The following is a 17,943-nucleotide window of genomic DNA, read 5'->3' on the forward strand; positions in this document are numbered from 1 at the left end:
CTTCACATGAACAAAGCAAAACAACAGAAAAAGCAATGATTTTGCTTTAATGGTTCAGACTACATTGCCAGGACACACCCTGTGATCTATTGCTGGGTCTGTTCCACAGCTTTAGTGGCCACTGCTGTCTGACTCCAGGAGTTGGGGGACAGCAATAAATCATAACTGGGCACATTCAAACTTCAAACCCCAAGTGCAGAAACCTGGATTATACACGTCTGTTGGGTGAATGACAAGACAGTGGTGTGCAGAGCATCATCAAGGTCAGACCTGGGTCTGCACGGTCGATTGGGCAGTTTTCCTGCTCATGGCACCAGCAAGTGGATTGTGTGACAGAGTCAAAGCTACAGCCCAGCCCCAAGAACAGCAAAGGACACGTTGGGTCATCCTTAGGTGATATCCAGCACACTTCTGATTGGCTCCTGTAAAAGCTGTAGTTCTGCCTCAGCCAGAGCAACTGAGACTTTGTTTTGCCAGCTCTTACACCTGGCCCAATGAGAGGCCAAGAGCTGGGCAAGAAGTATCTGGAAGTGCCACCTCCTGCCTTCCTGACCCCTGTTCATTGTGTGCCTGCAGAAAAGCTCTGGTTGGTCCTCTGTGCCCAGGTGAATACTGTTGCGTGTGCTGAGCATTGCAGAGGCAGCAAAGGAGCCCCCAGACAAGCAACTGGCTAGACCTGTTGGCATGAGGAAGGAGGGCGCGAGAGAATGGTATGGGTCATTCTAGCTGCTGCTCCTAGAAAATTTGGTTCTGTCGCTTTAAGAAACCCTGATTGCTGTGAAGGACAGCCTCCAGCTCCAGGGGTGATCTGTCAGGCTTATTGAGGCTGACTTCTCCCACCTGCGCACAATGCAAGGCCACAGAAATTGTGCTTTGCCAGGAGTGAGCAACTCAGAGGTGAGTCTCCAAGCATGAAGGGGCTGGACTTGATGGAAACATGAACTCGCCACCTGGAAGAGCTTTGTGGCCTTTGCCTTCAAGTGGCCTTGATGCTGTCACTGTTCCAAGTGAGAAAAATGTAGCGCGCCAGGGAAGTCTGTCCTGGCCAAGCAGAGCTGTGTGGCCTTGGCTCCCCTGCTCCCCTTGCCTCTGAGCCTCTGTAATTGTGCTGATCTGGTGGTATCCCTGCTGCAGCATCCTGCCTCCACTTTGGCCAACAAAGCTGACTGTTCCTCAGATCATAGCAAGGATGAAACCAGCCTCACGTCCTCCAGAAGAGGCTGCTTTTCGGTGAGGTCCCTCTTCTTCCACAAGCCCCAGTTAGATCCAGCTTAAATTGGCACAGAGACTCAGGGTTCCAGGGTTGGCTTCAGGTTCCTGTGTTATAAACAACAAACTGGGTTTCGTGAACTGGAAGGGTGTGGATGCACTTGAGAGCATCCTTGCAGACAGCTGAATTTGGCTGTGGAAGCAAAGGATCAACTTGGGAAGCAGGCAGCTGTTGTTCTCCCTGAGCCCCCTCTCGGCACATGCACACACATATTCCCTGGTGGCTCATATGTCATCTGGGCATCATGATACACCAGCATTTCCACTTCAGCTGGCTGCGAGATCGGCTTGTGCTGCAATCAGCAGATGCTTATCCGTTAAGCCGTGAAACTCTGGACAGGCCTCAGAGTCCTCGTCATCTACGCTCTGCGCTCCACAATGGGGCTTGAAAGTTTATCTCCTCTGGCGTGGCAGGCAAAAAGTGGAGAGGGCTGAGGGCTGTGCATTTTTGAATTCCCAAAGAGGAGGAAGGAGGGCATCTGCAGCTCCATTTGTCTTGACACAAATCCCTCTTGCCTTAAGATGCCAGCATTTTGCTGCAGAGGATGGAGGCTGCTGCTTGCTACAGACTCATCCCAGGAATGCATGAGAAGATTTTGTCGCCCTCTGGTCTGTTTGGCAAGGAAACCGGCTTTAAACTAAGGCCCAGACCACCTCTCTTAGTGGCTGTAAAGAAATGCAGCATTCCCTTCGCCCATGGCTACTGTGGTGTCTCAGGCTGTGGAGCCTCTAACCCCCCCCCCACTCCCTCCCCCAGAAAGATGCAGTCACCCAGAACAGGGCTGTGCAGTTACTCTGCAGGCTTTGGGGCTTGTGCAGTGCCCCCATCTCTGTTGGAGGTCCGGAGAGTCAGTGTGGTTGATAGATTAGAGGGCTGGGCTGAGCTCCGGCCTGTGGTCCCACCTAACTGAATGGCCTCAGCTGCAAGTCGCCACCTCTCAGCCTCCGGTTCAATGTCACTGACAGGCATGTTTCGATAGCAAGCCCAGTAAGGACTGCGGCACATTTGCAAAGTGAATGGAGCAACATGATTTGAATGGTGTAGGGCTGGGAGAGAGAAGCTGCTGTTCCTGCCCCATCCTGGCTTTCCCATCCTGAGAAGGAGAGGGGGGGAGAGAGAGGATGCAACCCTCTGGGTCTAGCTAACTGGGTGCCAACAGCAGGTGCCCAGTCTGCCAAGTGGCAACACCAAGTGGCTGACCGGCCCTGGTGAGGAAGGTAAGGTAAACTGGGCTCCCAAACTTTCTGAGGCCCAAAAACCTCAATAGGGTACAAGAGGGTGTGTAAGCCTTGGGAGGAGCCTGTGCTGAAGGGGACCCCAGAGACTGAACTAACTCCCTTGTCCCTGCTACAAGGGCATTCAGGCACCAGAGTGCCACCACTAGGGAAAACACAAGCTGGGTCCAGCACTTGGCTGAGAGCTTCTGGTTTAATGCACAACAGGGCAAGAAGCAGTCTCAGCAGCGTGCCTCTTTCCACTGGCACAAAGAGGCCTCCCCAGTTCACATGGGGATGTACCATAGGACGGGCTTAGCTGCTCAATTCAGTCCTGCTCCTTCCTGGCTTCCAAGCAGTTGTTTGTCACCCTCGCCGGCCGTGGAGGGAGCTCTTCCTCCTCATGAGAATGCACAGAGTTGCAGGAGGAGAAGCGTGCAGCTGCCCTGAGGCTGAGCCAGGCCAAGCCTGTGGATGCTGTGTGCTAAGAAGACCAAAACCCCAAAGCAGCAGCTGGGAGTTAAGGCCACTGGGAAGAAAATGTGCTTTCGGAAGTGAGGGCTGGTTCCACCCTTTCCCAGCAGGTCCTCCTGGCAGCTGGACTTTTGGCTTCACCACATATCCTGGAAGTGTTGTAGAAATGGTTCTGAGTTTCCCCCAGGTTCCTTTGGTATAACAAGGTTCCTTTCCCTGGCTGAGACGCTGCCTCCCATCACCCCCAGCATTGCTCAAGGCACGTGGCTGAAGAAGGGGGGCTTTTTCTCTATTGCTGTGTGCTTCAAGCCGCTCTCCCTCTCCCATTTCTACTCGTCCCCAGCAAGGTAGCCTCTTGTTGGTGTGTCCATCGCCACAGGCTTTGTTGAGAAGGTAGCAGCAGAAGGTTCAAAAGTGCCTAAAGGAAACAGGGCCGCAGCCGTCTCCCCTAGACGTGGCATCTGCTGCCTGGTGTTAATGGCAGTGCAGAGAAGGTCCTGATGGGCAAATGTAACTCATGGCCGGGGGCTAAGCGAAATGATTTTTACACAACCAGCAAGACTGGCAAATGTCTTGACCTGGGAGGGAGGGAGGGAGGCAGAGGAGGAGGCAGAATGAATGTCTCTTAAGGTCACAAATTGCTTGGAATTTGTGGTTAGTGCAAGAGTGAGTGTTGGCACCTTGGTCTGGATTCTGGCTCTCGTTATTCTTCTTTCGGCTTCTCCACAGTAAGGAAAGTGTCTGCTTTGCTGGCCTGGAGCTCCGAGTCGCTGAGGTGCTTCTTCTCCCGGCCCTGATCACCTTTTGACCTCGTCCAGGATGGGGAGCGCAGGTAGCCGGCCCGGGGGTTAGGGTGGGGGTGGGGGTGCAGACCTATGCCGAGAGAAAGAAAGGCAGGTCGGGACTGACCAGCAGACCTGGTTGCTTCCTCACACCGACAGACCTTTCGTTAGGACTGCCGTATGTCCGGAATTTCCCAGACATATCTGGGGATTTGTCCACCAAAAATAGCGTCCAGGCAGAGTTTTCAGAAATTGTTTAGAATGTCTGGGAAAATCCGGGTATATGACAGCCTACACTGGAAGTGTTGGATTGTTGTTGTTGCTGCAAATTCCCTATTTTAAAAAGCTCAAAACTTTCTTTCTTCTTTCTTGGAGATTTTGCAAAAATCAGGGCTCAGCCACACTTTCGTCTGCCCATATTCTGATTGCATTGTATACCAACTACCGTATTTTTCGCTCTATAACACGCACCCGACCATAACACGCACGTAGTTTTCAGAGGAGGAAAATCCGTAGGCATGCCACCCATAGGCATTTCCTCCATAACACGCACAGACATTTCCCCTTACTTTCTAGGAGGAAAAAAGTGAGTGTTATGGTGCAAAAAATACGGTAATTCCCCCCGGTCTAAGAGCTTCCCCATTGTTCTGTGGCTGTGCCTTGAGAAAAATCCATTGTACCCATTGACTCAATAGCTCGGTAAGCAACATCTCTCTTCGGATTTTCTATGCATCTGAGAAGATCCAGTTCAGTGGGTAAGAACTGATTTTCGCAAGGCACAGCTGCAGAACAATGAGAAAACCTCTCGGACCCTGGGGAATTACCGTATTTTTCCATGTATAACACGCCCCCATGTATAAGACGCCCCCTATTTTGGGGGACTCCAAATTAAGAAAATGGAAAATGGCAGCCAGTTGCCAGCAGCCCTTCTCACAGCCACCAATCATCAGCACTATCGCCACTAAGAATCTCCTGCTCGCAGCTGCGACCAATCGCCCAACCCCACTCTACCCAAGTATAAGACGAGGGATAATTTTAAAGCTAATTTTTAAATTAAAGACCCTCATCTTATAGACGGAAAAGTACGGTAATCGGGGCACAATGCAATCAAAATACAAGTCAAGTTTGGGCGAGCCCTTAATTTGTGACCCATCTTTCCACATACTGGGTATCAAAGGCAGCTATCTGAAGCAATGTACAATAAAAACAAAACAAATATCCAAAGCAGATAAAACAACAGCAGAGCAGAAGAGAAGCAGATTAAAACAGTAACCAACTTAAAATTCTCAGTGAGAAACACAAAGTCCTCCCACTCCGGCGAGGGGCAGCTAGTCATGCGCAACGCCAGCTCCCAGCTGTGTCCACATCAAAGGACACATCCAGCGAGTTCCGTGGGGCCTTGATGAGCAGCTCACGTGGGTCTCCCTTGCTATACTTGCGGCCTGTGCAGCCAATACATTTTGCAAGGCCTGCTCAAAATCGAATAAGCTCCCTTTCCAGACACAGCCTCCCAGTGAAAGAGGGAGGACTTTGAGCCCCGCATTTTCTGTGAAGAAGTAGAACAGAGGTGTGGGATCCGCTGGGTGTTTTTGGCAGATCCCCTGAGAGTCTGCTCACCTCATTCTGTGTGATGCATACACATGATGGCCGATAATAACAAATCAAAAAGCCGACCTGCAGCCTGGATTTCCCTCCCTGCCTCTTCTTGTCTGCTGAGAGTGCAGGGAACTCTCCTCATTAATTCCACTCACACTTTCCCACCAAGGAGGCTGATCTGCATTTCCACTCCATCTGTGTCACTGGGATGCAGCTGCTGCCTCCGCAGACACCATCGCAGACACCCTCTCCATACCCCTCTCAGCACAGCTGCTCATCGTGTCATTGCTCTGGGAGGGGCAGGAGAAGAGGGCCTGGAATCATGGGATGGGGGAGCCCTCCCTCCTCCCTACACACATAGCGCACAAGCCCTCCCTAGAGCAATAGCTTGCACATCATCCTCAAGCAGATAATGAGGACATCATCACTCTGAGGAGAACCAGCTTGCCCCAGGGAGAAGCTTGATATTTTCCACAATCAAAGAGAACATCCTCTAAGCCAAAGTGTCTCCCTTTCTGAGACACCTGTCAAATGCTATCTGTTTTCTGAGACTCTTGGCACAGCTGGGCTGCTTAATGAGGCGCACACACACCCCTACCGGCATGCTTGATTAAGCAGATTTCACACTGTCACTCCATGCTTAGGTTCCTTATCATCACAGGTGGGGCTGATTGGCTCAGGTGACCTTTCTGCCGCAGCAGCTCTGCCTGGGGTGATGTGCAAGCCCCACAAGGCAGTTGCCAGGCACTCTTCCCCCCGCCACTGCCCTAGTCTTTGTGCCCTAGATCTTGCCTAGCTGATTAAAAGTATCTTACTCTGTTTGCAATCCTGTTCCCACTTAACTGGGAGTAAGCACCATAGAACTCAGTGGGACTTACCTCTGGCTAGAGATGGATAAGATTACGCTGCAAGAATTGGGCCTCATAGACTCACTCTTGTGCACTGAACATCGACAGTTTTTTAAAAAGTAATTTTGAGAATTAGATGCATGACAAAAAAGAAATTAGGGCACCTGAGTACAGAAACATACTTTGCGGAGCCGTAAGGCACCATACAGAGTTGCCATTTTGCAATTGAATATGCTTCAGGTTGGAAGGCAACAGATCTCAGGGTGTACATCTGATGCTTAGGCCCTTTGTGGCTTCATGTCTGAACTGCTTCTTGTTAAACTTAAAGCCTGGGGAGGGGAACAAGAGATCAGACTTATACTGATATCAATAAAATCCTACTGAATGGGGTAACAACATTAATCCCGGCCAGCAGGAACTATGGTATAAAAAGGAAAGCATTCTAAGAAGCTGCAGAAACGGCAACTTTGTTTGTGGTTAGAAAATTTTATAGGATCAAAACTGGAGAGCAGAGTCGCCTCTCCAGATAGGCTTCTCCTAAGTAATCTCACACTTGCAAGTGAGATTACTAGAGGGTGGGATGGGTGGAAAGGTGTCAGCTGACACCCCCCCCCCCCCCAGGATAAGGCACTTGCTTAGCTGCTTTGCAAAGCCAATTTATATGACACTGCCTCTGCCCACATGCCTAGCAGGATGAGTGCCACATTGATCTGCAGCTGTTGGCTCGACCCAGCAGTCTCATCTTGCGCTCTTTTGTCAAGGATGATAGGAGTTGTAGTCCAGCAACATTTCACGGCCCACAGCTTGCTGATCCCTCTTTTGAATCCCAACATGTTTCTCCCCCAGCCTTTGGAGCTATCTTAGGTCTATGCAGATGTATGCAGTTGGAATTGACTAATTAGTTCCTCCATTTTAAGGCTTGCATAATTAATTGGTTTAAGATTCAATCGAGAGACCATGCTTACCAGCAGGGGATTCATTGCCTGTATTCTCATCGTCGGAGTCAGCAAAGACCTCCGCCAGCTCCTGGTCAGACATGTCTGTAAGCTCAGTTAGGTCCAGAAGGTCAAAGTGCACCTCGAGGGAGGAGACGCTGCTCAAAGGTTCTGTGGAGACAAGATGTCAGTGAGAACCATGACCGGTTAGGCAGTGTGGGAACAGATGAGAAGGCTCTCTGATAGGGTCAGTTGTCCTGGACTCGGACATGCCCTCCCCACACTGCAGATGGTCTGCAAACTGAGGCCTGAGAGGGAACACTGGCGGGTTAATGGCAGAGGCAAGATTTGAGCCAGGGACTTTCCTGATTCCGTAGCTCAGCCTTTTAGCCTCTGCACTTTAAATGAATGCAAAGTATGCTTCTTATTTGTGGTCAGCTCCCCGATGGGCCTTTCTGCAGCTCCCAGGAGATGCAGCTGTAAGGGAGTCCAGGGTCTCAGGGGGAGTTGCTGAGCTGGGCTAGGGGCCCAGAAAGCTCTTTGCCTTCTCCTACAGCCAGCAGAGAGCCAACTCCTTCCTTCCAGGTTTTACTTACGCCTGCGCTCCGCAACCTGCAGCAGCCCGGAAGTGGGGATTGGGATCCCTCCTTCTTCCTCAGCAGGGGGGCTGTGGGGCTCTTCCACCAGTCCATGTATGGGTACAATAATGGGGGCCAGCCGCTCTGGCGTTTGGGCCCCTTTAATCAGCTCTGAAACGACAAAGGTTTGCATCTGCTTACAGGAGACATGGTAGGAGAGCAGAGGGAGAATCACTACCCAGGCCTGATCAGACCCACCCAGCATCAGCATCCCTTTTCAGTTCAGGTGGATACAGTCAGGCTTGGTGGCCAACAGGTAGGAGAGGCCTGTTTCCCATACAAGCCCCCCCCCCCAATTGGCATGAAGGAAGCTGAGTGGGACTGCCCTTTGTTTCTGCAGCGAATTCTGGGAACAGACCCCTAAACTGACACCAGCCTGGATGGCTACTAGCCACGATGGTTCTGCCTCCACAGTCTGAGGCTGTAATCCTTCTGAAGACCACTTGCTGGGTGCTATGGCACTCAGGTTCTGCTTGAGGGTTTCCCACAGGCACATCATTGGCCACTGTGAGAACAGGATGCTGGACTAGACGGGCCAGTGGCCTGTTCCAGCAGGTTTTTCTAATGCTTCTCTGTTCTTAAACTCCAGCTCCTTATCCAGGCCACTCCTACAACTTATTCATGGCAGATGAGAAACCAAGGAACAATTTCCATCCCCTGCTTCTACCAAAGCTCAGATGTTGGGTCACCGTTCAGCTGAGCTACAGTATTCCTCTTTTCTTTGGCTCTCCATTTTTGCATTTCTTCACCCTCCTGTACTGAATTCGGCTGCAGGGATTAATCCAGCCTGCCGCGTCAACCATGCCTAGCTGCAACTTGGCTGTCTCCCGTGTGTGTGTGTGTGTGTGTGTGTGTGTTTTATCCCCTCCTTGCATCTAGCAGAGACTGGCACCATGTCAAAAACGTTTCCCACGGTTCTTCCACTTAAACTTCAGCTTAAGATATTTGCTGTTGCTCTTCCTGCAGGTTCCTCCTGCGGCCTCACTCCTTAGTAGCTTTCTGTTCGACTCCAAGCCCTTAACCAAGCCTCTGTCAACCAAAGGCCTTCCAGATTCATGGGTGGTAAGCCTGTCAGTGGCTCCTAGCCACGATGGCCATGCTCTGCCTCCACAGTCAGAGGCAACCTGCTTCTGAACAGGAGTTGCTGGGAATCAAAGTGAGGAGAGGGCTCTTGGGCTCAGCTCCTGCTTGAGGGTTCCCCACTGGCATCTGGGTAGCTACCCTGAGAAAAGGACACCTGGATTTACATCCATACATATAAAATTTCATATGGAAATCTGTGCCCTCTTTTTTACGTAATTGGATTGCCAGCCTGCAATACCCCTGTGGTCTTTGTCCCCTCATCTTCCCTTCCTATTTCCCTCTTTACGTGGCTCCCATTCAGGCCAAGCCAAGTCAAACAGATGCACTTCTGTGGGCTCATGGTCTTAGAATCATAGAATTGTAGAGTTGGAAGGGACCCGGAGGATCGTCTGAGTCCCACCCCCTGCAATGCAGGAATAGGCAGCTGTCCTATACTAAGGTTACCAGGTTTTTTAAATGAATCCAGGGACACTTATTGTTTGCTATGTACATGTGAATGCTGAGAAAGCTGTAAATCCGGGGACTGTCCCCGGGAAACGGGGACATCTGGTAACCTTATCCTATACCGGGATCGAACCTGCGGTCTTGGCATTATCAGCACCATGCTCTAACCAACTGAGATATCCAGGCTTCAAAGCATCATTGTGCAGCTTTCTTCTAGGATGGGCACCCCAAACTGAAAAAGGGGGTAAATGAGCAAAGCAGCTGTGAGGCTGTTAACAAAGGGGCTGTGTTTGCAAAGGCAGACACCTGATACACCCCCCCCCCCTTGTTTCCTTCCTTCTCCTTGCCCTTCCTTCTGTTTGCTCAGCCTTGGATGAAGAGCTCATCCAGGAAAGGGGGAGGGAGCCTTATCTCCCCCTTCCCCGGTACTAAGCACCCCCTGCCTCATAACTCTAAAAGGACTCCTAGAGCTACCCAGAGAGGTGTGGGACAAAACAGGAAGAGCAGCAGCTGGCTTTGCCTGAAGAGCGGCAAAGGAAGAAAGGTTGGCACTTTCTCCCAGGGCAACTTACAGATGGGTACCAAGAACCTGGGGCTCCTGCTAAGGAACCAGCTGCTGCTGGGAGTTGCAATGACAAAAGACTGGTCTGTTTGAGAGCAGGCCAGCAGGCAGACCCAGAACAAAGGCTGGTCTGTCAGGAGGAAGGAAGATGCCACCAGAGCTACTGTCCTGACTGTGAGCCATGGGCTGTGTGTGCTCAGATGTCGCCCCACTGACCCCATACTCCATGGCCATCAGTTTTGTACCCAAGGGGTGGAAGACATGCCAGCAGCCTTGGCTTCTGTATGTGCAGGTAATCTCAGCAATGCAATTGCACAAGAGTCTAGAACAGTCACACAATGAGAGACTCTGAGCCAGCAGCCTTCCCCAACCTGATTCCCTCCAGCTGTTTTGGTGCATGATTCCCATCAGCAGCACTGGCTGGGAATGATGAGAACTGTGGTCCAAAGCAGCTGGAGGGCACCAGACTGGGGAAGGCTGCTGTAGTAAATCCTATTCTTTGGTGTTCCCTGTAGGTCATAGCTCAGGTTTCCCCAGATGCTCTGATGAGACGTTCACTTTGCCCAGTGTTGGCAGCTAAGTCAGGGGCTTGTTGTGGTACACATGACCCTCCCCAGGTGCCAGGACTTTACATGTGTCCCCCCCCCTTTACATCATGGCTGGTGCCAGAAAGGCTGTGTCTGCACAGTCCACTCATATAAAGGCTTCAGCTAGAGAGACACAGAAAAGCAGAACCTCCGAGCTTGGGAAATCATTCTCCGCCTCGTCCATTGTGCCAAGGCCACACACAGGCACTGCCCCAGCACCATGCTAGCTATCAGGCAACTGGCACCCTACAACAGGGGCACATGAGGTTTGTGCCACAAATGAGTGGCAGGCTGGGTCCTACCCGCTCATTAACAGGCAGGATGTTGGTGCTGTTACCCAGAGCATAAATGCAAATCCCCGCTAGCTAAGCATGCATGTTGATGTGCTGGGAAGACCCATGGTCAACGCTGCTCTCGTTTTTCACATCACTCTTCCCCACAAAACTACCCTCCTCCAGCACTTGTGTCCTGAATTTGAGTCCTTCAGCGTACCCTTACATGATTGCAAGTGTGTGTGCGTATGTGTGCACTTCCAGAATTTTGCTGTGGCATCACACTGGAAAAACAAAGTGCTCTTTAATTTCCATGCCTCCTCCTCTCATCCACAGACATGCAGCAGCAGCGCAATGTGCCCAGCAGGAGGAGGGTGGGGGAGTTGGGCATTGATTCCCAATAGAGATGTACTAGCAGCACTGAATGAAGCAAGGGGCAATATTCCCTAATGGACTGGAGCTAAGGGGAAAGGGAGCCCACAGCCCTTGCTTGCTCCAGGGGCAATGAACCTATTAGCATTGAGCAGAGAGAACAAGAAGTCTCCATTTAGCCAGCTCAAAGCAAGGGCAGTGAAAGGGGGGAATTTCAGTGAGAGCAACATCTTCTTTTCCCGAGCTGCTGACAACATTTGGGGTTTGAGAATGCCTCCCAAACTACGTTGTGAGCAATCAAGCCATGGATACAAAGCTGCTGCTTCGTCTTCATCTTCTTCTTTGCCAGTTCTGCAGTCAGCATGCTCTGATCTATTTGATTGGGATGATGGGGCCCTGGGGAATACATGGACTAGTGTGGGTAAAAATCTGGTTCTTTTTTAACCTAAGAGTCATGAAGGGGCTTTGGGGGTGCAGCACTGCCAGCAGGGGTGGTGCTCATTTCAAAGGGGCCGCCAATAGCCAAGAGCATCCACTGTCCTTTTCCAACAGTAGATACAGAACAAACACGCTTTTCTCCTAGCCCAAACAGAGCTGTTTACTTAACTGTGTCTGGATTCTTTCCAAACTCTTTGCATTTCATCCAACCCATTCTACAGGTTGCAGAACTCCTTGCTGAGTCAGAATTGCCTGTTTAACCTGCAGCAGCTCGTGGTGATCAGCAGATTCCACCTTACAAACAGCTCTAGTAGGAAATGCTTTTTTCCTCCAGAAAAGAGAAGTACCGGGGCTATGGTTTGTCTTGAAACCCACCCCCACTGGTTTGTTGATTTTGCTGGTTAGTTTTCTGCATGCATATGTAGTCTGCTTTCGTGGTAAAGTGGCCACCAATGCAACTATTTAAAATCGTCTTAACAACCAATAAAAACCAATCTAAACAAAATTAAGACAGATGTTTAACCAGCTAAGTATTTGGGGATTTGCTGCATCCCAGTGGTAAACAATATATACTCTGCACATGTTCAGAGGTGCTAAACATGTTCCTCATTCTGCAGCTGAAACCCGGCATGGGAACCATTTTCTGGGCACATCTGGAATTTTGAGGGAGTGCCAATGCCTCTGATCTCTTCTCTCCCTAGAACAGCCCCCATCCCGAGAGACAGAAAGAGTGAAAATGCACACACACACACACACACACACACACACACGTGTGTTCTGCTTTTCCAAAGGATCTAAATAAAATACGTAATCTGAGCCTTGAAAAACACATAGAAGTGAAAGAGGATGTGGGAAAGAGCAACATTCTTCCAACTTCCTCCTTTAGTGCTATAGCTACACACTTTTCAAGGGGGAGAAAGTAGGACCACCCCCCTCACAAATTCATGGGCAATAAGACAGTGAATGGGGGTGGGTAGGCCAAAAGCCTTTGTGGACACCCAAGCAAGACCTCAAGGGTGCCATTGTGCTCATGGGTGCCAAGTTACCAACTCTTGGCTTGTGTATGTGTATTATTATATAGATTCACATGATATTCCAGTCTGGGGGGAAAGGACAACAATTCCCCCCAACTCTTCTTGCGGAGTAGAAGCTGCCAGGATCCTCTTTTCTTTTTTACAGTATTGACTCATCGTTAAGCCTTGGTTTCTTTTTGAAATATCACTGACATGCTTTTGATTGGCTCAAAACACAGTAGCCCAGACTCAGGAGGTCACTAGTAACAGCCACATCTAAATGTCAGATTTATTTTTCTAAAGGAGGGTGTGCAGTGTTAATAAGGAAATTTTGGGGTCATTCCTGCTGTGGGGGTGGGGGGGCAGGAAAGAAGGGAGATGCTGTGTTAAAGGATATTATTTCTGCTTGCTCCCCAATGGAGCACCATAATGCAAAAATCATTCCTTCATAGTGTGTTTCTATCTCTAACAAAAGAGTCTTAGATAAGGTTTTGTATTCTCATGTGCCTGCTGCTTTTATGATCTCTTCTGCTTCCTCTTAAATGAATGCATATCCTTCCCCATCTACCCCACCAGTCTCCATCTCCCTTCCCTCCCTCTGTTGCCTCTTCTGTGTCAGAAATGTAGGCTGCAGAGCAGGGACAGGGACAACCTGCGGCTCTCAGGCTCATTGCAAAAACGCTCTGCAAGCCATCAGTTCAGGCCTCTGACAAGAGGGATCTGTTCCTCCCCTGGCAGTCTGCTGGGTGGAGAGGGAGAGGAAGCAAGAAGAGGGGTGTCAGAAAGAGAGAGGAGGGGTGTCAGAAAAAGACGAGGGGGGGGGAGGATGTCAAAAAGACAGAGAGAACAAAGGGTGCCAGAAAGAGACAGTGGTAGGCAGGGGAGGGGGAGAAGGGGCTGCTGGAGACAGAGAGAGATGGAGAAGAAGGGGTGCCTAAAAGTGAGAGAGAAAATAGGGAGCAGTGGAAAAAATGGATAGCAAGGAGAGAAAGAAAAGGAGATGTCCATTTTTGACCCTGGCCCCACCCACTGCTGTTATCTGTTTTGCCAACCAACAGTATATAAACCCTACAGATCACCCTAGGGAAGGAGGCCCTTGCCTTGAGAGAGAGAGAAAAGTTCCTTGCTGCTCCTGCCAATGAATGCCTGGACTCCTCCTGCTCAATATATTCCTCACCTATCTGTGCCAATAGGAGGCTGGTCTGCGCCAGCCCTTGTGTATGTAAAGTGCCCCCCCCCCCCAGGGCTGCACTCCAGCAGGAGAGGTTCTGCTAACTCCAACTATACTAGAGCCATCCCTGAGTGTCTGATGAAATGCGTCTGGCCAGATCTTGGAATCAGGTTTGAAAATGTGTGCGTATTTAAATATTAAAATCATGCCGATGCATTATAAGGCATTAATGTTAAGCATCTGGTTGCCAGATTCAGGAACTGCATCTTTCTTCTGAGGCTCCTAAATCTGACAACATCCCTAACGGAGAATGTTGAGAGGGAATCCAATTAGGAGAATTTGCTGGTGACTGTTGAGTTGGAAGGACTGGAGCTGTCTGGGGAAATCACCCCAGCTGCTCTGCGCTGGTTGCCCCTTCCCCCTGCATCCCCCCCCCAATCTACATCCTCCCCACAAAAAGGAGGGAGCCTGCCTACTTCTCTCAACTCCCATCATCTCAGCTCCTCTCCCAGCTGCCTCCTCCAGCATCCTTCCTGCAGCTGAAGGAAGGGGGCTTGGAGGAGTGGGGGGGGGGCGTGTGGAGATTCTCACAACTGGTGCTGACTCATATTATGTGAAAGGCGCTCCAGGTCACCGGGCCTGGACTGATGGAAGCTGCGCGTTTGGTACGGGGAATAAACGACTGGCTGCGGATACTCAAAACAAGAGCTGCCAGGAATCAGGCCAGTCAGAGATGGAAGCCTTTCCATAAATGTGTATGGGGTGGAGTGAGGGGAGGAGGAAGGTAGCAGGGGCCTGAATGAAATTCACGCTTTATCTCTCCAATATTATTCAGCACCCCTTCCCGCCCCCTGCTAGTGGCAAAGAGAGTTGGGGTAAAAGGGCAAGACACGCATCAATCAGCAGCTCAAGCCCTGGGGAGGGTGCTGATTGAGTTTATTCAGCGAAAAGAGGGGGAAAACTCTGCACATGCTCAAGGGCGCTCTTGCGCGAGGCCTATAATGAAAAACAAGCAAAGCCCGGCGGGGTCCTGGGCCAACTCGCCTCATCCTGAGCCCCTGTGAAGCACAAGGGGCCCCCAGTTGCGGGTTCCGATGCTGGCCTGTCTTAGCATCTTCCCAACGGCAGGGCAGCAGCGAGGAGGCGCTTCCCTCCGGCGGCGGAGAAGCAGCCTGCCCGCAGGCTTGCGTGGTCAGGGGAAACTGGTCAGGGCATCGGGCTGCTGGGCTGCCTTTCCTCGCCTGCTGGGCTCCAGATGTGGCACAGGGACGATACCCTCGAGAGGTGCCACAGCTGGGGCAGCTGAGAGACCTTCTGCCTGCTTCTAGGAGGGATAGGGAAGAGATCTTTCTCCAGCTTGGAGCAAAGTGGAGAGGGCGCACACTACTTGCCCTGGGCAAGACCCTTGGAGCTGCTGCCTCCCTCCCGCTCCACGCAAAGCAGCCGGCCAGGCTACTTGCAGCCCCAAGTGCCAAGCAGGCGCCCCGCAAGGCAGCCAGCTCCATCGGTCCCTCCAAGCACGCATCACCCCGGAGCATCTTGCAAAGCGGCAATGGACAAACCTGCCCAAACGCGACTTCCCCACCGCGCCCAAGGCAGCCACACCCTCCCCGGCCCAGAGGTCCAGACTCCACTCCGGGAGCATTCTGGTCACACCCCACTGCGCGCCCCATCCATCCTCCGCGGACACACTCCGCGGCGCCTCGCCTAAGCTGGGGGCGCGCGGCGGGGATCCCCAATGCGCCCTCCGCCCGAGTCACCACCAACTAAGAGCGATGCCCCCCTAGCCACCGGCCTGGTGATCCCTATGATTCGCGGCCGGGAACTGGTCAGTCCACTTGGGGACCCTTCCTGGCCAGCGCGGGGAGGGAGAGGATGGCGGCCCCGTCCAATTGCCCCCTTGGAGCGTCCGAGGCGCCCTTCTGCCCGTCCGGGCAGCTCCTGCGCAGCAGCGCCCGCTGCAGGCGAGACGGTGCCCCTCACCGCGGCATCGGGGCGGCGGCCCCACTTGCTCCAGCGATCCACCAAGGGAGGGAGCGAGGGCGCCCGCTAGGGCTGCGTCCCCCGTCGCGAGCGGCACACTTACCCGGGGTGGCGGCCCCTCCCGGCCCCTCCATGCGTCCGGGCTGCTGCAGCCGCTGCGTTCGTGCGCTCCTCCGCCTGACGAGCCGTCGCCGCCTCCGTGCGCGCCGCTCTGGTCACTGCACCAGCCGCGCCAGCAGCCCGAGCGCTCATCGCCGGGGAGGAGCAGGAGCGGGCCCGGCCGGCCGGTTCGGGCGGGGGGCGAGGCAGGAAGGCAGGCGCAGCAGAGCAGCGGCGGCCGCGGCAGCCCCCCACCTCGGCCGTCGAGGAGCGCCGCTAGGCACTGGCCGAGGGGAGGGGGCGGGGGCGGGGTGCGCGGGAGGCGGCCGCGCCAGCGAGCGAGTGGCCCGCCCGCCGCTCCGCACACCACCGGCTCACCCAGCGGGCTGCTGGGCTGACTTGGGCGTTCGGCTCCCTCCGGAACCTTCCCCGACCGCCTCGCGAAATCGGAGCCCTGGAACGTCGAAAAGGCGAGCGCCCCTGAGCACGTGCAGAGTTCCCGGCGCAATCCGCATCCCGCTGAAGTCAGGGGAAGGGACCTTCTGGGTGGCAGGCTTGCAGCGGGGCAGCGGGACCCAGGGCCAGGGAGGATCAGAGACAGAGGCCTCCTTCAGAGAGGCGGGGAGAGGGCGCTGCGCGGCCTTCACTCCTTTCTTGTGAGGACCCCGGAAGCAACACAGCCCTTAGTCTGACCCAGAACCATAGCCTTGTTTTGACATTCTTATGGGGAAGTCTGTTGCTAAGAAGGAAAAACCTCCAGTTTCAGGGACAGTCTACCAGAGCATTTCAGTTGCTGGGTGGGGCAACAGCAGAGGAGGACTGGGAGTTGTGGGTTTGAGGGTGGAACGAGGATGATGCCTGGTGGGCATCAAACTGAGCACTGCAAGAAATTCATAGTGAATAAGGCTGTCCAGGACTGCTGATGATGGCGGCCGTGTACAGAATCAGATGCAGCTGATAGGAGTCACAGGTGGGGAGACAGCTCCTGTTGTACTTATGTTCCACTTCTGGGCTTCCCATTGGGGCACCTGGCTGGCCACTGTGAGAACAGGATGTGGGAGTAGATGGGCCTTTGGTCTCATCCAGCAAGGCTCCTATTACGAATTTACTGCACCCCCAATAAATCTTTGGGCTCCCTAGGACAGCACCACTTCTCTGTGTAGACATTAAGAACCGTCTGTCTCCCACCAGGCTCAGTATCCCTGGGGAACCAGCAAGCCCAGATGGAGATTTGCTTTTCTTTTTTTTCCTGGAAGAGCCACAGAGAAGCTTCTTTCTCATCAGTCGCGCTTTGCACCTCCCATGTCCCCAGCGGGGAGTGGAGAGAAGCTGGCATCTCTGCCAGCTGAGCTGCACTAGGCTTTTATTCCAGTCTCTGGCTACAAAACCTCCATTTTCTTTATCCCACCCCACTCTACTCCATCCCACCCCCAAGCAAGAGCTTCTAAAAACAGATCCAGGCGCGAATCCAAGCAGAAAGCCCCAATTAAGCAATGCCAACAGGAGAAACCCCCTGGCTGTTGTCTTCCTGGAACAAGGTATCCGTGCAGGACCGAAGCAGAAGGCAGAAGTCTAAACACTGCTCTAGCAGGCTCAGGGTGAAAGCGAATAGTGGGAATCAATGTGCCATAGGCAATGCAGAGCATCCTAAGCTAGGCAAGTGGGTCCCAATGTTTCCTGGAATCCAGCCTCTGTCAGAAATCCTTTAGTTCCACCATAGAATAAATACAAATCAAATAACTCAATAAAATAATGGTTGATTAGTTGGCCCTGCAGGTGCACTCTGCACACTGTCAGAAGTGCTCTCCACATAGCTGTGTGAAGCAGCAGGCCACCCTTTTTCACTGGTGGGGTCACTTTGCTTGCTTACCCGTTTCCTTCCTTCTCACCACATGAATCTCAAGAAATGTTACTTGCTTAGGGTCAAGACCAGCCTCCCCCAGCTTGGATCCTCTAGATATTTTGACCTGCAACTCCTGTCAACTCCAGCCAGTGCAGCTGTGCTCCCATCACCCCCAGCATCCTGCAGCTCTGCTGGCTGGAGGTGATGGGAGCTTTAATCCAGGTTTGGAAAGGTTGGCTAATGCAGGAGCTGCATGTTCCTGGCCTCTCTGGGGAGGTCCAAGTAGTCCATCCTGTGCACAGTACACAAATAGCTTCTA

General features: G+C 52.5%; 1 protein-coding gene and 1 long non-coding RNA gene across 3 annotated transcripts; one reads left to right on the top strand and one right to left on the bottom strand.

Moving 5' to 3' along the window:
* Positions 1 to 29: 29 nt before the first annotated feature.
* On the bottom strand, positions 30 to 16,156 carry DBNDD1 (dysbindin domain containing 1). Of its 2 annotated transcripts, XM_083513859.1 has the most exons (5): positions 15,786 to 16,054; positions 7,716 to 7,868; positions 7,150 to 7,290; positions 3,639 to 3,831; positions 30 to 1,317 (listed from the first exon to the last, which is right to left on the bottom strand). In XM_083513859.1, exons 1-4 carry the CDS (start codon positions 15,814 to 15,816, stop codon positions 3,662 to 3,664), a joined length of 495 nt encoding a protein of 164 aa, XP_083369985.1. In that variant the 5' UTR covers positions 15,817 to 16,054; the 3' UTR covers positions 30 to 1,317; positions 3,639 to 3,661. The 2 variants fall into 2 exon arrangements, with proteins under 2 accessions (XP_083369985.1, XP_083369984.1); XM_083513858.1 differs by having other exon boundaries at positions 30 to 3,831; positions 15,786 to 16,156.
* Positions 7,876 to 12,020, top strand: LOC310711711. The gene is made up of 2 exons (XR_014528612.1): positions 7,876 to 8,819; positions 11,737 to 12,020. It is a non-coding gene; the product is annotated as an uncharacterized lncRNA (long non-coding RNA).
* Positions 16,157 to 17,943: the final 1,787 nt, after the last annotated feature.

The sequence above is a fragment of the Podarcis liolepis genome (assembly GCF_965112155.1).
Source record: "Podarcis liolepis genome assembly, chromosome: 7".
NCBI classification, from domain to species: domain Eukaryota; kingdom Metazoa; phylum Chordata; class Lepidosauria; order Squamata; family Lacertidae; genus Podarcis; species Podarcis liolepis.